Source organism: Euphorbia lathyris, chromosome 5 (genome assembly GCF_963576675.1).
Source record: "Euphorbia lathyris chromosome 5, ddEupLath1.1, whole genome shotgun sequence".
NCBI classification, from domain to species: domain Eukaryota; kingdom Viridiplantae; phylum Streptophyta; class Magnoliopsida; order Malpighiales; family Euphorbiaceae; genus Euphorbia; species Euphorbia lathyris.
The window spans coordinates 33,344,866-33,363,861 of NC_088914.1; the positions used below are offsets into that span (position 1 = coordinate 33,344,866).

Here is an 18,996-nt window from a genome sequence, read left to right on the forward strand (position 1 = left end):
ATCCCCCCCTTGGAACTAACCTTGTCACGTTATAAGGGACCAACACTTAATGCCCAATCCTCCACTCTCCAAACTTTTGCAACAAGTTTGCCACGGAACTGTGATTAGCTTCCTCTGATCAATACAACCCGTCCAAAGGAAGTTCCTAACACTTCTATTGAGCTTTTTCAACAATCCCACTGGCCACTTATAGATCAAGAATGAGTGAACCAGAGATCCAGTAATGGCAGACTTAATTAGAGTTAAACGCCATGCAAAGGAGAGAGAGCTACCTTTCCATTTGCTAAATTGAGAGAGAAATTTGTCTGCAAGGCTGTTGAGATGACGAGCCCTAGGAGCTCCAGTAAATAGAGGGACTCCTAAGTAACTGAAAGGGAGGGATTCCAAACGGATGCCAAGACAGTGAGCCAGACGAACCCTCCTCGGAGGACTCACCTGAGAACCAAAAAAGGCAGCAGATTTATCCCAACTAATCTGCTGACCGGAGATCTGGCCATAGAGTAGGAAGAAATCCTTGAGTGCATACAAGTTGTTCAAGGAAGCCACTCCAAAAATGAGCATGTCATCAGCAAAGAGAAGATGAGAGGGAAAAGAGTTTCCACCAAAATAATACATAGGAGAATAACTAACCTCCCGCACCATTTTAGCAAGCCAACGAGAGAAAAAATCCTCAACAATGTCAAATAGAAGAGGAGAGAGGGGATCCCCTTGTCTAACCCCTCTAGAACAAGAAAAGTAACCCTTTGGAGAACCATTAATCATCACAGAAATACGAGCGGATGCTAGAATGTTAAGGATCCAATCCCTGAAAGTGAGAGAAAAACCAAAGGAATCTAGCACAACTAAGAGGAAGTTCCAATCTAAAGTATCAAAAGCCTTACGAATATCAATTTTTAAAGCCACGTGTCCACCAAAACATTTTCTGTCAAGCATATTAACTCCCTCAGAAGCTAAAGCAATGCACTGATGAATGCTTCTACCTTTAAGGAAACCATACTGGTTGGGAGAAACAATCCTTGCAGCAATAACTGCAAGACGATCAACAAGAATTTTTGAGATGATTTTGAAACCAAAGTTACTCATTACAATTGGACGAAAGTTCTCAATTCTGTTAGCTTCAGCAACTTTAAGAATTAGAGCCATAATACTAGAATTTAAACCAGGCAGGATGCAACCATGATCAAAGAAAGCCTGAACCATATTGCAAACATCCTGCCCAACAATATCCCAAAAGGAACGGTAGAAAATTCCCCCAAAACCATCAGGACCAGGGGCACTGTCAGGATCCATGGAAAAGACCGTGTCTTTAATAGATTCAAATGAGGGTTTAGAAATTAAATCCTCATTTTCCAAAGAAGTTACTAAGTTGGGAATTACCTCATTAATAGGAGAAAAATCAATATGCTCCCTAGAACTACGAAAGAGATTAGAGAAATACTCAATAATATGATCAGATAGTCTAGCCGTGTCAGAAGTAGGACCCTCATCGCCAATCCTTAAATGGTTAATGCCGGCCCAAGTTTTTCTAACTCTAGCAGACCTTTGGAAAAAACTAGTGTTCCTATCCCCCTCTTTAAGCCATTTAACACGGCTTTGCTCTCTGTACATCATCTTCTGCCAAAGAAGTTGTAAATCAAGGTTGGAACAGGCGGCAGAAACATCACTACTCAACTCCAGAGTATCACATTGCTCAGAAATTTTCTTTTGAATATCTGCAAGATGAGCTTCAGCCAGAAGGATATTAGAATCAATTTTGCCAAACATGTTTTTATTCCAGTCCCTGAGAATAGGCCTAAGAGTGCGAAGTTTATGACATAATAGTTGAGCAGGAGGAAGAGAGATGTGGGATGCAATCTAGTGATTAGCAATTACCCCCTTTAAAGAATCATTAGTGGTCCACATTGTATGGAATCTGAATCTAGCAATCCTTGTTTCCCCAATTCTACATTGAAGGAGCATCAGGCAATGATCAGAACAATACCTTGCCAAAGCCGTGCAAGAGATAGAGTCCCAAGAATCCAAAAAGCCCTCTGACACTAAAGCTCTATCCAAACGAGATTCAACATGAGCCGCCCCATGTCGTTCATTGGACCAAGTAAACCTCTGACCCAAAGTATCAATATCAATGAGATCACAGTCATAAATAAAATTTCTGAATTCCCTACAGGATCCAGCAGCAGGAGGGGAACCAAGCTTCTCATGAGAACCAGTAATAACATTGAAATCCCCAAACACCAACCAATTATTATTAGGAAAGGCGCAACTATAAAAAGAAGACCACAACTCTTTTCTTTCCGAAGCCAGGTTACTACCATAGACAAAAGAGAGCAGAAAAGATTTATCACCCAACTGGTGTTGAACAGTAACATGTTGTGCATGAGAAGAATGAAGAGAAAGAGAAGAAGCATCCCTAATAAGAAGCCAAAGAGTTGGCGAATCCTTATCATTCCAAGCAAAGAGAGAAAGACCCAGAGATCTCCAAAACCTATCAGCAGTGTCACTAAAACAAACAAGAGGTTCTGCAAGACACAAAAAATCAGGACGATGTTGTAGGCACAGAAGCTTCAGGGCTCGTTGAGTGCTATCATTACCGATGCCCCTATAATTCCAATATAACACAATCATTGAAACCTCACAGGCGGCTTGCTATGCCGTTTACCACTGACCTCAATGGGAATGATGTTGTCTTTTTGCTTCTTCCTTTTCTGGACTTTAGACCAAGTCTTTTCCTCTGAATCATTAACCACCTGCAAACTGTCACTGTTTCCTGAATGCTCAATGATTTGTAAATTAGGAATTTCAAAAACCTGAGAACTGTGATGAGAGGTTTGCCAACCCAAGACTCCCAGCTCTTTATCAAGTTGATAAGATGGAAAGCCAAGAGTAGGAGAGGCGGGGGTCGTGCCAAAATCAGAGTCAAGAACCGACTCGCTAATCTTGACAGAACTATGAAGTACCATCTGCAAGTCACAGTTATTAGGCTTGTCAGACTCTCCATTGGTAGTAGCCCCTTTAGAGGCTTCACCAGTATCAATGTGAACTCCTGGCTTCTGTTTCCAAATCCGAGTAACAGACCTACCTCGGGGCTCAGGAGATCCCATCTTCTGCTTCCCATTTCTTTGTTTTAGTTCAACCTGCTCTTCACGACGAAGGTTCCTCCTACAAGCTCCAGCAGAATGACCAATGGAATGGCAAATGGAGCATAAGTCCGGGAGTCTTTCATATTCAAGAGAAATCCAATGCATTGAGGTGTCAGTATCCACCCGTAGCTTGTATTGAATTTCCTTAGAAAGCTCCACATCAATCAAAATACGAGCATAGTGACCCATTTCACCCTCCACAGTATTCTTATCAAAACGAAGGGGCACCCCAATCGCTCTAGTAATACTTGCCATGATCCGCTTATCCCAGAATTCCCAAGGAAGATTGTAGAATCGAACCCAAACTTGAGCAAAAGTGGATTTGTGAGAGTCCGGGTTAAATCCCGGGCTCCAAGGAATGAAGCGCATAATCCCCAGCCTAAGAGCAATGGCACCACGACTCCAAACAGACTGGAGAGTCTCTGCGGACGGAAGAATGATGTGGTAAAAACCTCTACCCAGAGAAATCAATTTCCAATTAGGAGAACAACCCCAAATAGCTGAAAGTTTGACCTTTAAGTCCGACTGCTTCCAAGGAGATTCCCCTTTAGCAAGAGTGATATGCTCGATAATAGAATGCTTACAAAGATTGAGTCTTTCATTGTAAATATCCTACTGTATTTTGACGGCTTTAAAACCGCCTTCTTCAGATATAAAGGATTGATCCACAGGGAGAGGAACATTCGGAGAAATAGCCGCAGAAGTAACATTACCAACAAGTGTATCCGCATAGGACCTAGGTCCAGCAGAAGGCCCTGGTCTCGAAGGAGGGCAAAACGCAACATTACTAGATCCAGGTAAGGCATTTTTCAAAAAAGAGGATCTAAAAAACAAATGAGCAATGGAACAATCCATCTCCATCTGATAACTAGAACCGACCAATCAACTAGCCTCACAAGCCCTAAAGAGCGGCAGTGCGGCAAAGAGCTAGCCAAACAGAGCTCTTTTCTCAATAAAATTACCAATCAGATTATCTCCATCATTTGTCAATCAACTTGATCAAAGTTTCCACCTTTTCTTATGATATTTATTAAAATAATGTAAGATATTAGATACAGCAAACAACCAAGCCAAAATTTCAAAACAAAATTTTGAAAACACAGATCCAAAAACACCGGCGGCAGGGGAGGCCGGAGGTTGTCGGCGGCGAGCGTTCCGACTACGGCAACCACGCGCACGACTCTAACAGATCCGCGGCAGACGATAGCGGACAGTGCGACGCCGGGCGGAGGCGCGAACAGTGCGACGCTAGGCGGTGGCGCGGACAGCGGCAGACGCAGATCCGCGACGGAATGAACAGACGCGCGAACGGTCGACAGATCCGCGGCGAACGAATGGAAAACACAACGGAATAGCGGAGGCTCGGAACGACGGCAAGAAAGGAAGAGCGGTAGTGCGGCAAAGAAGAGAAGAGCGGCAGCGGTGAGACCAATAATGTGTCACATTTAGATTTTTTTTTTGAATTTTTAAATCTATTAATTTTCTTCCTTTTGGACGTGAGTATAGAAAAGAGTATCTCTTGAATCCCTAATTTTCTGCAATTTGTGTTTCCATCAATTTCCATCAGCTTGTTGAATCCCTAATATGCAACTGTTGCATTTCCATCAAGTAAGGGTTCCATCTCAAATCTATTTCTTTCGGTATTAAATTAGGATCTCATCTTTCGGCTCTAACTATCCCCACCTTAAGAGGTAAATCATTGAACGGTTTCTAACCCTACTCATTTAGTGTTTTTCGGATCCTCATTTTCTCTTCAATCTTTCTGTTGATTCCTCTACTTTCAAATAACCAATTATGGATTTGGTTGTTCATCTTGATGAACTCCGTTATGTGAATTGGAATATAAAAAAATTATATAGATTTTGAGAAAAGTCTCTGTTGGTGATTATAAATTTAATTATTCACTCCAAATTGAGTCTGTTCAACTTTTAGTGTAATTAATATTTGCATTTAGATTGGAGAGATGGAACTGCCTAACAAATCGAAAGGAGTGAAGATAGACTGTCGTGGAGCAAGATGAAGAATGGGCATCAAAGAAGCAGATGCAAGTCTACTGACAAATTCTGTACTTTAAATAACTGTCACCCTTCATTGTCTTCTTCTTTATTTGCGCTCTGCTTCATTCTCATGAATGGAAATATGAGGTAGTCAATATTTTGCTTTTGTGTATTAATTTTGTGGTATTTTCAGTGATTAAATACAACTGATGATACTGGCATTGCTTCAAAGTTTGGCAACTCCTTCAAGTTTGAAACTGAGGGGCAACACAAAAGAGCAAGTGTCTTTCGACACTGGCCTTTAAAAAGGTATGAACAGTTGCCAGTTGGTCGCATAAATATAGGGTAAAAAAAGTAAACAATTCGGGTAGAAGAAGGATGATGTTTATCAATTATGATTGGAGGGTCAAGTAGAGGAGAGGTCGATAGGGTAGGATGGTTTTCGTCCGGGTATATCAAGCTTATTTTGGTATTTGAGATAATTTTGAAAGATGATGAAAGGCATTTATTTGGTTGTGTTGATTTGTATATGAGTGAAGCAAGAAATGATTTTTAGAAAAAGAATATTTTGTTATACTTCTCTATCTGTGTGCTTTTGTGTTGGATGCAAAAATATTGTAGAATCTTAGAAAGCTGCTGTCGTTGCATAATAGCATAAGAATGATTGAAATTCTATTTGATGTAGAAAAAGAATGAGTTTAATGGATCAAAATGGTCTCGTAACCAATTGTCAGGTACTATTTGTGATGTCTATTTCAAGCCCTTTGGTTTTGATTCCAATATCTAATAAATTATTATTGTTTCATTGCTGACATAAAACTGCACTTTGGTTCAAATATTTGTGCATCGCATACTTTCAAAGTGCACTGTAATTTCCATTATTCTATCTCAATTCTTAGCTATTTTTGTCCATTATTATATCACTTTGAGTTTATGTGGTTGTTTTTTTATTCTTCCATAGGTTATCGATGTTCCTGCAGCTTCCCCTTTGAAGTCTACTAAGAAAGGTATGTTCTTGGGATGTTTATAGTTTTCTTTAGGATTGTTAAGATATATGATTCCTTTTTGCGGGATTTTTTTGTTAACTGTTTTAGAAGCCTTCTTTTGCTCAAACAGTGAAGTATTATATTTCTATGCGACTGACTGTTGTTTAACGCCTTTGGTGGTTGGTGTGCAAGTGTGCCAGTAGTTTTGTGAAAAAACTACAAAAATGTAAGTTGGATCTAACTTCTAATCAAAACGAAAGTGTAAAAAACTTAAAGGACATAAACGAGCCTAGAGTTCGTAGCGGAATCTAGAAGACTGATTATGACTATACTGAAATATTGCCAAAGAAGAAAATAAAAGGTAAATTGCTTGCATTGAATTGAATAAGATTAAGTGTTGGAGTCATTGGGAGACTATAGCTAGAACTTATAAGTTGAAAGTTGATCAAATTGAATAAACTAAGGATGTAGATTTAGCTAAAGTCCGTAATTAGAGAATTGTTTGAATTCCATTTGGATTGAGTTTGATTTTGATTTGATTTTGTTAATTGTTGATTGAGTTGGATCCTTTTCTTTTTGATTTCTTCTCTTTAATACCTCCATACTTGAGCCAATAACTGCCATTCCCCGCTACCTGCGTGTCAGCTGCCCACGTTCTCAGTAAGTTCTTTGACGTGAAGCAAGTTTTGTAACCGTTCTCTAGTAGATCCATTTGTCCTCTAGTAAGATCTTTAACTGCCCACTACTAGCACTCCTTATCTTGGATGACACGTTCCTTATTTTTGCGGACATTAACCCCTCTTCATAACTGCTCATAGGTTTTTTACCACTTGCCTTTTTGAACTTTGAATCTTTCCAGCCTTGGCCAATTCGTTCCGGAAGTACGCTACTTGATCTCGCTGGGCTCTTATTTTTGGGCTCTTACCAACGTTTATCCCTCGTCAATTAGCCCAACGTAATTGTGGGTGAAACAACTATATACTTCATATGTGAAATACAATTTTCCATTGCATTTAAGCTTCAAGTACATATTGTGTTCTTTCAATTGTATACATTTAAGATTTATATTTAACTAACTACATGTGGAATAAGATTTTCTTATTCTAATGGTGTCTTTGTTGTATTTGCTATGAAATGGCCTCCTATTTGCTTTGACATTTTTTTTTTTGCTAATTTTTGATTTAGTGACTGGTTTGCTTTGCTTGCATATCCAGTTTGTTTTCACTTGGTTCTTATTGGTCTCTATCAGGATATCAAGTAAGACCAATTTTATTTTTCCTAGCTTTAAGTCTTGATTGGTTTTAATCTCAATCTTGGCAATGGTATTGTTCGCTATAACTATTATGCACATTTGGTTTCATAAAATCCACTGCAAATTTCAAGTCTTTGAGGCACATAAAAGAGAACTTAGGTTCTATAACCAATCAGAGGCTGGTGCTCATCTCTTGAAACTTAATTTTATTGATTTTGCACTTATATTTTGCCAACTGATAAAACCTTCATCTTATTGGGGTCTGGGCAAAAATGTCGGAACTTTAAATTGAAACCAAATAAATCAAATTGAATTTTCCAATGTTTATTTTCTTCCTTTTTTATATTGATCTCATTATATATTGGTTGCCTTTGCAGATTGGAATTCTTACATTTTATGATAGTTATGAGAAGAGAGAGGTACTTATGAAATAGATATAATAATTTTTCTATATAATTCTCAATGATAATGGTATATATACTCATCGACATTGTTATTTGCTTAAAATTAATGAATACAATTATAATATTTATTTCTTTTGTTGCCTTGAAATTAATTGTAGATTTGAAAATGATGTTTTATTTATTCTTTTCTTTAGATTAAAGATCTATTTTTTAAAATTTGAAAATTAGTTGGTCATGATTGTATTATGTTATGCTCAATGAAAAATAATCTAATTGATAGATGTTTGGAATTGAACTAAATGAAGTCCGTTTATTATTAGAATTTGATTTAGCGCTATTACTGTTTGATCTCTATCATTGGAATTGTTGCTTTTCTTCCATATCAGGTGCGCATGTAGGAGAGGTTTATATTTAGATCTTTACTTATTTGTATGAACTGAATTCTAATTTAAAGTTTATTTTATAAGTTAATTTGAAGTTGATTTTCTTTTCTAGAGTTGCAAATTGGATTGGACATTATGTATTTATATGGAAAACCAAGTCTAATTACCGAATCAGATCTTATTTTTAACCATGTGGTTGCAAAAATAAATGTTCTAAACTAAAGATTTTTTATTTAAATTTTGTATGGTATGGTTAAATTTTTTGATTTAAACTTTGTATAGTATGATTGAAACTTAACGAAGTTTCAAATAAAGATATTTGGGTGAAGGGTTTATTTCATCTTAATGTATGAAATGGTATAAATTTATTCATAATATTTTCAACCAAAATTAACTTTATTTTTAAAATAACGGTCACTAAGTTTGAAGTCAATTTTAAAAAGGGTACAAAATTTTATTTTGCTTTAATAAAGTCATTGAATGTTTTTTTAATAAACTCATTTAAACCAATTTAGATAGAAAAATTCACTCTAATAATGAGGTGATATTAAATTGGAAAGACTTTTGATACATATAATATGATAACTATGTGACAACTACGTGTGTGCTTATATTTATTTAGTGCTACTTAACACGTCGCTATATTTATTTAGTGCTAGTTAACAATTTCAAGCAGTTACATCAAATAAAAAGATAAATATAATTTGTAACTTTTTTGCTTGTTATCTGACTGTCATTTCACATGAGTGATTTTTTCTATCTAAAATGATCTCAATAATTTTATTAAGGGTTAAGGTACATAAATACCTCTAACATTTTGGGTCAGGAGCAATTTTACCCCTAACGTCTAAAATGATGCAATTTTACCCCTAGCGTCTGTAGTCAAGAGCAATTTTACTCCCAACGTTGATAAATTGGATCAATTTCAGAAATAATTCATCAAACTGTCTTCTCGGTCATGAATCTTATCATCTACACTTCACATGTGCGTCGTTTTATCAGTAACAAATCATAAACATATGTTGGGATGTGAAAAAAATAAAAAAATATACTGTCTTTTGTACGAATTAGATAAAAAAATTCAAAAATTCACCGAATTTATAAATATTATTCTCCAATTTAATTATTAAATTATAAAAAACATGAAATCCTTTTTTTTAGAATGAATTGATATGCAATTGGTGCAAAATAATAAACAAAAATATCTGTGTTTTATAATAGTGTCTGAAATTGATCCAAATTACCAATGTTAGGGGTAAAATTGCTCTTGGCTACAAACGTTAGGGGCAAAATTGTACCATTTTAGACATTAGAGGTAAAATTGCTCCTGACCCAAAACGTTAGGGGTATTTTTGCACCTTAACCCTTTTATTAAACAAAATGAAGTACGTAAACATTTTTAAAACTAATTTCAAATTTAATAACAATATATCTATTATTATACAATAAACATTATCAGGGGCGAATCCAGGATTTCTCCCCCATGGGGCAAACAATACGACTAAAATAATTTTTATCCAAAAAATAATAATTATAGAAAACCAGGGATCAAAGCTCAAGTTCAAGTAAAATAGTAGCAGAAATATCAAATCAAAATTCAAGTAGGTGCAAAAAAATACCAAAGCAGAGAGGCAAATATCAGAGATGGAGTGCTGGACCAACGGTCCAATTACGGAGGGATTGCCTGTTGATTTTGATTTAATCTTACTTAGGATTAAGGATTTCAATTTAGGCTTAAGAAGAAAGAGGAATTGAGGAAGAAGAACTAAATAGATTAAAGAGAGTAAGAGAGACCGATGGTTTGTTTTAGAACCTATTTAGTTTTACATTTAAATATTTACTTTTTATTTTTTTATTTTTGTTGTAAATAAAACGATATAGTTCTAATTAAATAAAACGACGTTGTTTTACTTTAAAACAGAAGTAAAAAAAAATAAAAATAAAATATTAAATTTAAAATCATTCTTCATCTTCAATTGTAAAACCAGTAAACCCTAAATCTCCATTGATGAAGGGGGCAAAACACTACAACTTCAAAATTAATATCTGGATTTTAAAAAAAATACAAATGTCAGTGGGGGCAACTGCCCCCACTGCCCCATGCTGGATTCCCCCTCAACATTATGACAAGCACTTGTGAGTAAGTAGAAATTGATTAGTTAAAAATATGAATTATTATACATTCATTAAGCTAGTTAAATATAAGAAGCCCGAAATCTAAAAAGATATGACTACTTCTAGTGAAAGGAGACACTCACTTCACTTCACTAATTAAGAACAAATCATATACATTCTTCAAAAAAAAAAAAAAAATAATTTAAAATAAAATAGAGAAAATTTAGTGATATGTATGGTCCATGATAATGAAGTTTTGCTATCTTATTAATGGGACGACTCTTGACATTTGGCATTATTAGGATATGCCCATTACATTTTTAACAAATATATATATCAAAAAATGAGACGGCATAGTGACTTCATTGTTTTACAAAAATAAAAACAATTAACTACATTATAAGAAAAATGTGTAGTTGTTTTGCGAATTGATATTTTGAGAATGGTAGAATTTCGTTTTATATTATAATTTTTAATGTTTTTTTAAAATATAATTTTTAATGTTAATAATTTTATAACACTATTAAAATTATAGGATATTTTTAATATTATTATTGAAAACTCATAACATAATGGTAAAGACTTTTATGCAATTAAAAATTCTTTTATGTAATTCATTCAGAAAAAAGTAGCATATTAAATAAGAAATTTTAAAATAATAGTTCAAATAAAATTCAGTAACGCTCAATTTATATAATTTTTCAGTAGAAACGAATATATTTACAATGACTTTAAAAATAATGAAATAAAATATTAAGCAAATAAAAGTGATTAAAAAAATATCTATTATTTTTAAAATTATATTTTTTTAATGAAATTTTTAACATCTATACTATATATAATTACGGAAGCAGAGAGAAATGAGAAGAAGTGTTTTAGAGGTCTTTTTGATGAGTTGTCAACGTAGTAAAAAATAAGATTAAAAATATTACTATATATAATTACGGAAGCAGAGAGAAATGAGAAGAAGTGTTTTATAGGTTTTTTTGATGAGTTGTCAACGTAGTAAAAAATAAGATTAAAAATATTTAATTAATTAAAAATAACAAATTTATGTTTATAATATATTAAATAATAATTACTAGCATATTAATTAAAATAATAAAAGAAAACAAGAGTTACGAGAAGATGAAAAAACACAAAGCAAAAGAAATCCAAAAGTCACAAATAAACTTCTATATAAAGCATGATAGATAGTATTCCACCATTATATTCATTGGTCACGATAGATAGTATTATATTTCTGAAGGTAAATATTCGATTTTTTTTCATATGTTGTAGTTATTTTGTTCTCAATTATGTTGTTGTTTTATTTTTATTAAACAATAGTTGTTATAGTTTCATCTTTCAGATTCATTTCTGTTGTTACCCAGGTTATATACCTCTTGCTATCTTATCCATGTTTTCTTTTTTATTTGTTTTTTTTTCCAAACTGGTAGCTTCAATTGAAGAAATCCGACAGAAATAGAAGATGCATGAACAACTAAAATCGGAAAACACAAAAGTGTCAAAAATTACAAGAAATTCTTATGTTTCTCAAGGTAATTATTCGATTTTTTTTTCATATGTTGTAGTTATTTTTGTTCTCAATTGTGTTGTTGTTTTCTTTTTATTAAACAATAGTTGTTATAGTTTCATTTTTCAGAGATGAAATTACATTTCTGTCGTTACTCAGGTTCCATACCTCTCGCTACCTTATCCATGTTTTATTTTTTATTTGTCTTTTTGTTTTCAAAATGACTAAAATAAAGATTTTGTAAATTTATATTCTTTTTTAGTATATGTTGCTAAGTGTTATCGTTTCGATTGTTAACTCTAACTAAAATTTAGATTTTCAGCTTTTTATAAACTCAATTTTTAGTTTTAATTGAAGTTAGATTAATTTTTCTAATTCGGAACATGTTGAAATCCACTCATTTTTTTTAGTTTGAGTTTAGCTAATTGATATGAATTGTATTTTTTATTTTTATACATTTTGGTACAAATAGATATAAAGTTTCACACGATAGTTGTTCATTGAAGTTTGAGACATATTAAATAAAATATTAAAGAGATATTGAAATATTATATTTACAATGAAGTTTATTTCAATATAAATTATGTTATATTATTATTATTATTATTATTATTATTATCAAGAAGTTATTTTTTCCCAATTTTCTAGACAAGGAGATTGTAAGCGTCTAATACGCTTGATAAGATGTTTATTCTTGAAGAATATGGATTATGCTAGATACGAATTCAAAATCAAGGTAAATAAAAATAAATTTTGATGCTCAAAATCCTAAAACTGTATATTAATTATGGATATTGAGATAATTGCTTTTGCAACATTAGCTTATATAATTTTTAACTATTATATTATGGTTCGTACAAAATTGTTAGTATTTCAAGAGTTTTTAACAGATGAAAATGAAATATGATCATAAGATAAATTATTGAAAAAAATATTAATTAAGAAAATATTATTATTTGAATCTTTTCAAATTCTCAAATGTTGAGCATAATGATTCTAATTAATATAATTAATATCACATATTAATTATAAAATATTTTTTTTTTGTACTGAGTGGTTACAATTGCGATTTAATTATATTTACTAAAATTAATTTAGGGACTTAATACTTCATTAAGAAAAAATAAAATGTTTAGTTAATAGGCAAAATGAATAATTGAATTCCAATACTTGGTGATCATGAAATTTCATCAACCAAGATAATTATCATCAAGATGAATTTGTGACTAATTCTTACGAATTTTTTTTTATATGTAACATATTGAATTGATAAATTTTCTTCATATGCAACATTAGAAAATTATTGATTGTAATAGTTTATAGAATAATATATTGATATTGTTTCCATTTTAACATAGATTGTAATTCTTTTGTATCGTACATATAATATTTAATTTTAATTGTAGTTTAATTCAATTTTTGTTTAACCTATATTGTAATTCTTTTGTATCGTAAATATAATATTTAACTTTAATTATAGTTTAATTCAATTTTTGGTTTTTTTTATTATATTCTAATATATTTCTTAATTAACCTGCTATTTTATTATTATTGTTTCATAAAATATTTGGAATATGAAAATGTATTAAAATTCCTAAAAAGTACAAATCATTGATTTTTGTAAAAATAAATAAATCATTAATCTTTAGTTAAAATTCTATAAAAAAAAGTAGTCAATTATTTTTAAAATTAATTTAAAAATATATATTAATTTCAACTATGCATAATATAAATTTTTTTTCATAGCATGATATAAAATTATTTAAAAATAAATATGTCAATTTATTTATTTATCTAAATTATATAAAAGTTTTATACCGTGTATCGCACGGGTTTTCGACTAGTTTTTTATAATAATGCAATCTTTTGCTCACATAAAAAAAAAAAAAGTAAGTACTATGAAACTACATAAAAGTCTTTATTTTTTTTCCCAAACTACAATAATAATTATTAAGCATATTTTATTTTATTTTATTAATAAATGATGACCACCAAAAAAAGCAAGCAAGTCAAGGAATAGCACTGCGTTCTCTTTCCTTGGTTGTGTTTGCAGTCAAGTCGTCGCTCAGCTTTGGAAAATATTGCATTACTTGTTTGACCCGACGAACCAACACAAATTAAACCCTTTTCTTTTCTTCTCATTTTCACACCCATCCATCTTTTTTTTTTTTTTTTTTTGTTTTCTTATTTTCTTTTCCTTTATTTTGGTTCCGTTTACGCTTTAATTAATTCTCATCCCTTTGAATTTTCAAACCATACCCATAGACTTCGTTTTCTCTTTTCAGGGCTCTTTCTTTTTTCGTTTCCCTTCGCCACAATCTCCTTCGATCTCTTCGGTTCGGCTTCTTCAAATTCAGGTGTGTTTTTTTAATTTTTCTGTGTTTTAAATTCTTTTTATTTGATTTTATTTGTGTTTTATGTAATCAAGTTTTTGATCAGTGTACGACTTAGTCAACTGCGTTATTTTTGGTTTTTGTTCTTGTATCCTCTGATTTTGCTGATATATTAGTCCAATTAAGCTAAATCTTTGCTTAGGTTGCTGAATTTTGCTTATTGTGTTTGTTGATTTTGGAATTTCCTTCAGGTTTGGTGCTATGAAGCTGGGTTGTTGTGTTGGAGCTCTAATGTTCCAGATATAGCAAATTGAGGGGTTGCTTTTGGTCAATCTTGATGGGTTTCTTTGGGAACATGATGTTGGATAGAAAACTTAATTGGATTTTGATTACCAGTTGTTTATGGTTATTTCTTGCCTGTAATTTGAGCTACGGCACTGAAACTGATATAGCTTGTTTGAAAAGTATAAAAGCCTCACTTGAAGATCCTTTTAATTACTTAAAGACTTCATGGGACTTTAACAACAATACAGAAGGTTACATTTGTAGATTTGCTGGGGTTGAATGTTGGCACCCTGATGAGAACAAGGTCTTGAATCTCCGGCTTTCGGATATGGGGCTCAAAGGTGAGTTCCCTATGGGTTTGAAGAATTGCACAAGCATAACAGGTCTAGATCTTTCAAACAATAAGTTCTTTGGGTCTATTCCAGCAAATATCTCCTCCATAGTTAAGTTCCTTACGAGTCTTGATCTCTCATCCAACAACTTCTCAGGGGCTATTCCAGTATCCCTTGCAAATTGTAGCTATTTGAATATTCTTAAACTTGATCACAATCGGTTGAGAGGTCAAATTCCTCCAGAGCTGGGCTTGCTTGATCGGATTAAACAATTTAGTGTAGCGAACAATCTTCTGAGTGGACCAGTGCCTAATTTTAACAAAAATGCATCTATTTCAGCAGATAGTTATGCAAATAATCTAGGATTATGTGGGGCGCCATTGGATACCTGTCAGGGAGTTTCAAAGAGTGCTAACACTGGGGTCATTGCTGGGGCAGCAATTGGTGGGGTGACTGGTGCTGCAATACTTGTTGGTATTGGTTTGTTCTTCTACTATCGAAAGATGGCTAAGATAAAGAAGAAGAAGGATGATGATCCTGATGGAAATAAATGGGCAAAGAGTTTAAAGGGAAAAAAGGGCGTGAAGGCAAGTGATCTTATTCACCTCTTTTAAATTTCTTCATATACTATTGTTTGCTTGATTTGAAATTGTTTCAATTTGTGTTTTCAGGTTTCTATGTTTGAGAAATCAGTTTCTAAAATGAAATTGGGTGATCTTATGAAGGCAACTGACAGCTTCAACAAAACGAATATCATAGGATCTGGAAGAACAGGAACAATGTATAAAGCTGTGCTTGAGGATGGAACTTCACTAATGGTTAAGAGATTGCAGGATTCACAGCGTTCCGAAAAAGAATTTGTTTCTGAAATGTCTACTCTGGGAAGTGTCAAACATCCTAACTTGGTACCCCTTTTAGGTTTCTGTGTGGCTAGTAGCGAAAGACTTTTGGTTTATAAGTATATGCCAAACGGTACGCTGCACGATAACCTGCATTTTGTTGATGAAGATAAGAAACCTATGGATTGGCCTCTGAGGCTCAAAATTGGAATAAGGGCAGCTAGGGGATTTGCTTGGCTCCATCATAATTGCAACCCCCGAATACTCCACCGAAACATAAGCTCTAAATGCATATTGTTGGATGCAGATTTTGAGCCTCAAATATCGGATTTTGGTCTTGCCAGGCTAATGAATCCAGTGGATACACATTTGAGTACATTTGTGAATGGAGAATTTGGAGATTTGGGCTACGTTGCTCCGGAGTACGCAAGAACTCTAGTAGCGACTCCGAAGGGTGATATTTACAGCTTTGGAACCGTGCTTCTAGAGCTGGTTACGGGTGAGAGACCTACCCATATATCCAAAGCTCCTGAAACCTTCAAGGGAAGCTTGGTGGAATGGGTTGTGCAGCTTTCAAGTAACTCTCAACTTCAAGATGCCATAGACACCTGTTTAGTGGGAAAAGGTGTAGATAACGAGCTTTTCCAGTTCCTTAAAGTTGCATATTCTTGTGTAGTGGAAAATCCCAAGGAGAGACCAACTATGTTTGAAGTATATCAGTTTCTAAGATCCATTGGACAGAGATACCAGTTTACAACTGATGATGAGCTTATGATGCCTTCAGATGATGGCCAAGCTGATGTTATGGATGAACTTATTGTTTCTCGAGAAGTAAAAACAGGAAACTGAAGAATTGTGAGGTAGGTAAAGTATTTATTCCATAATTTTTATATGTTATTTTTCTGCCAAATAATGTTAATATAACCTGTACTTTTTCTATAATTCATGTCTGTATTGAGAAGTTGAAAAATGACATCACTTTACAGTAAAGTCCTCCTGCATCTTGGTTTTGTAAGATAAATGTGATTAGCTTTCCTCTATTTTTTTTTTTTTTTTAAGATGATGTAATACCATATATAGTTTGGTTTCATATAGCTTTTAGAAGATACAATAGTGGCATGATTATCCTTGGATTTTTTTGTTTTCTGTATTAGGTACAGTAATAGCTAATAGACTTTTATATAAATGTGTACAGTTATATCACATGTACAAGTAATTTAGGTAAATTAGGAAAGATTGCAAAATTTAGGTGTGTTAAATCTGAAATGTGTTAGTAGTCTTGATGAAATCTGAATTCATTGGTAGCAAAGATAGATATGAATTGGAGCATTGAAGATATAACAAAAGGTAATTAGGTGATTTTTTTATGAGGCATAGGCATGCTCCCATGTGAGAGAAGAGAATGGAATTAAGAAGAACAGTGGTTGAAAGTTGTTGGAAACTGTTAGATTTTAAATGCGAATTTGGAACTAGTTATATAATGAATTAATATGTAAAAATAGGTGTGACATGATGAAAATGAAGGGTTACTTGCTATTTGGGTAGTAAAAGGTTAAAGGATTTTATGTTAGCAATTAATAAAGTCCTTTTAAATTCAAGAGCTATAAAGAAAGTAATGTCAAATGTTAGGGTCCATGACCATGAGTGTAGTTTACCCTTTAAATTTGCTCTAACATTCTAGGGAAGTGCATATATACTCTTGACATATGCGATGATAAAATTTTAGCCACAATCATATGGGCTGGGTTTAAATTTTGAATCAAAGTTTGTCCTTAATATTTCCTTTTTGAAGCAATTCTAGATTTAGATAACGTTACATGTAGTAATTTTAGAATCCATAAATCGAGATTCTTATCTGCACCTGTTACAAGCGTAGACATGGGGACACGGGATACCGACACACACCAACTATTAGAAACCACTCATTATAGTGTGATTATGCCCATGTTCATCCTCCATCTTCATTTACGAGGTGTTGATTGCACTCCGAGCATATGAATGGTTATGCAGTCCATCCAAAATAACATCTTTATGGTCGGGTGGGGGCAAAAAAAAAAAGTTTAAACTCAATTCATTTGAGTTGGATTTATAATATGCACTTCAAGCAATCAAAGTTGATTTCATCACTATTTGCGTCCAAAATTTCTCAATATTGGAAACATTGATCACAAAATTTTATCATATTTATGCGGTTTGACCTTTTTATAAACGCAATCGGTAGTTTAAAAACTTATAAGAGTCTAATGTTTGTGTGATTTGTAGTTAAAAGATTTGTGAATCAAATTTTCCGTTAAAAATACTTGTGGTTTCGTTAATTTGTAAAGTCATTATTATATATATATATATATATATATATAAAGATAATTTGTAAAATCAATTTTTTTAATTAATCTAAATCGTTCCCTCTATGGTAACGAATTAGGAGCCACCTTCTTCCATGACTTTTCCTCTTAAGGTAAGATAGAAACATGATCAATGTTAGGCCGTTGACCGACGATCCCACTCTGATGCCTAAGTTATGAGAGTACATGATTAAAGTGCTAAGTAATTGAGAGAATTTCAATGGATGTGTATATATGTACATTGACTATGAAGTCACATTGTATTTATAAGGAGTTTAGGGTAAACTCGTCAATCGATGCTCAAAAATTTCCTTGGTTTCTTCGAAGGACATGTGTTAGCTTTTGAGTGATTGACGTATTTTAGGTAGTTTATAATATACCTGAATTGAGATTCCTTAATCCTAGGCGAGATTGAGGGATCTTGTTCCGAAGAGGATTTAGAGAGTACCTCACATGTGTCTCGAAAGAGGTTTTATTTCTATTTAATTTGATATGTTAGTCTTCCTTGCTTCAGATGTCCATGTCCTCTTAGAATGAGGAAACGTGAATCCCGATCTCTTTACGATGATATCAATAAGTAATGACATCTACGGAGGTCAAAACATGAGATATGCTTCCATTTCTTTCCATTTCAATTCTTCCAACTCCCTTAAATATCCATCATGCATCGTTTAAGTGAATTTTCTCTCCATTAACTTTTATGTATATGTTAGAACTCACATTCAAAATTTATATATTAAACACTATAAATTTTTAACGACTCCAACAATCGTTAATGAATTTCATTAAATAAAAGGAAATATGCATCCCATTCTCTTAATCTTTTAGATATTTAACATTAAATATTAAGTATTTTAACATAACATAACACAATGAATTCTTAATTAATTATATTACAAATATCACTTCATGATAATAATAGGGTTAAGGTACAAAAATACCCCTAACGTTTTGAGTCAAGAGCAATTTTACCCCTAACGTCTAAAATGGTGCAATTTTACCCCTAACGTTTGTAGCCAAGAGCAATTTTACCCCTAACGTTGATAACTTGGGTCAATTTCAGACATTATTA

The 18,996-nt window shown here is 33.0% G+C and overlaps 1 protein-coding gene and 1 long non-coding RNA gene across 7 annotated transcripts; both read left to right on the plus strand.

Annotated features, from left to right (window-relative positions):
* Positions 1–3,975: 3,975 nt before the first annotated feature.
* Positions 3,976–8,271, plus strand: LOC136229195 (uncharacterized). Of its 6 annotated transcripts, none has more exons than XR_010689008.1 (4): positions 3,979–5,871; positions 6,099–6,144; positions 7,753–7,794; positions 8,166–8,271. It is a non-coding gene; the product is annotated as an uncharacterized lncRNA (long non-coding RNA). The 6 variants fall into 6 exon arrangements; XR_010689009.1 differs by lacking the exon at positions 8,166–8,271 and having other exon boundaries at positions 3,981–5,446; positions 5,823–5,871; positions 7,753–8,159; XR_010689007.1 differs by having other exon boundaries at positions 3,982–5,446.
* Positions 8,272–13,988: 5,717 nt separating this feature from the next.
* Positions 13,989–16,715, plus strand: LOC136229141 (probably inactive leucine-rich repeat receptor-like protein kinase At5g48380). The gene is made up of 3 exons (XM_066017722.1): positions 13,989–14,150; positions 14,378–15,330; positions 15,415–16,715. Exons 2-3 carry the CDS (start codon positions 14,464–14,466, stop codon positions 16,429–16,431), a joined length of 1,884 nt encoding a protein of 627 aa, XP_065873794.1. The 5' UTR covers positions 13,989–14,150; positions 14,378–14,463; the 3' UTR covers positions 16,432–16,715.
* The last annotated feature ends 2,281 nt before the right edge of the window (positions 16,716–18,996 follow it).

Coding starts and splice junctions, on each gene's coding strand:
- LOC136229141 (XM_066017722.1), top strand. CDS start 14,464: ATGGGTTTCTTTGGGAACATGATGTTGGATAGAAAACTTAATTGGATT. Junction 15,331..15,414: donor AGGGAAAAAAGGGCGTGAAG/GCAAGTGATCTT, acceptor TTGTGTTTTCAG/GTTTCTATGTTTGAGAAATC.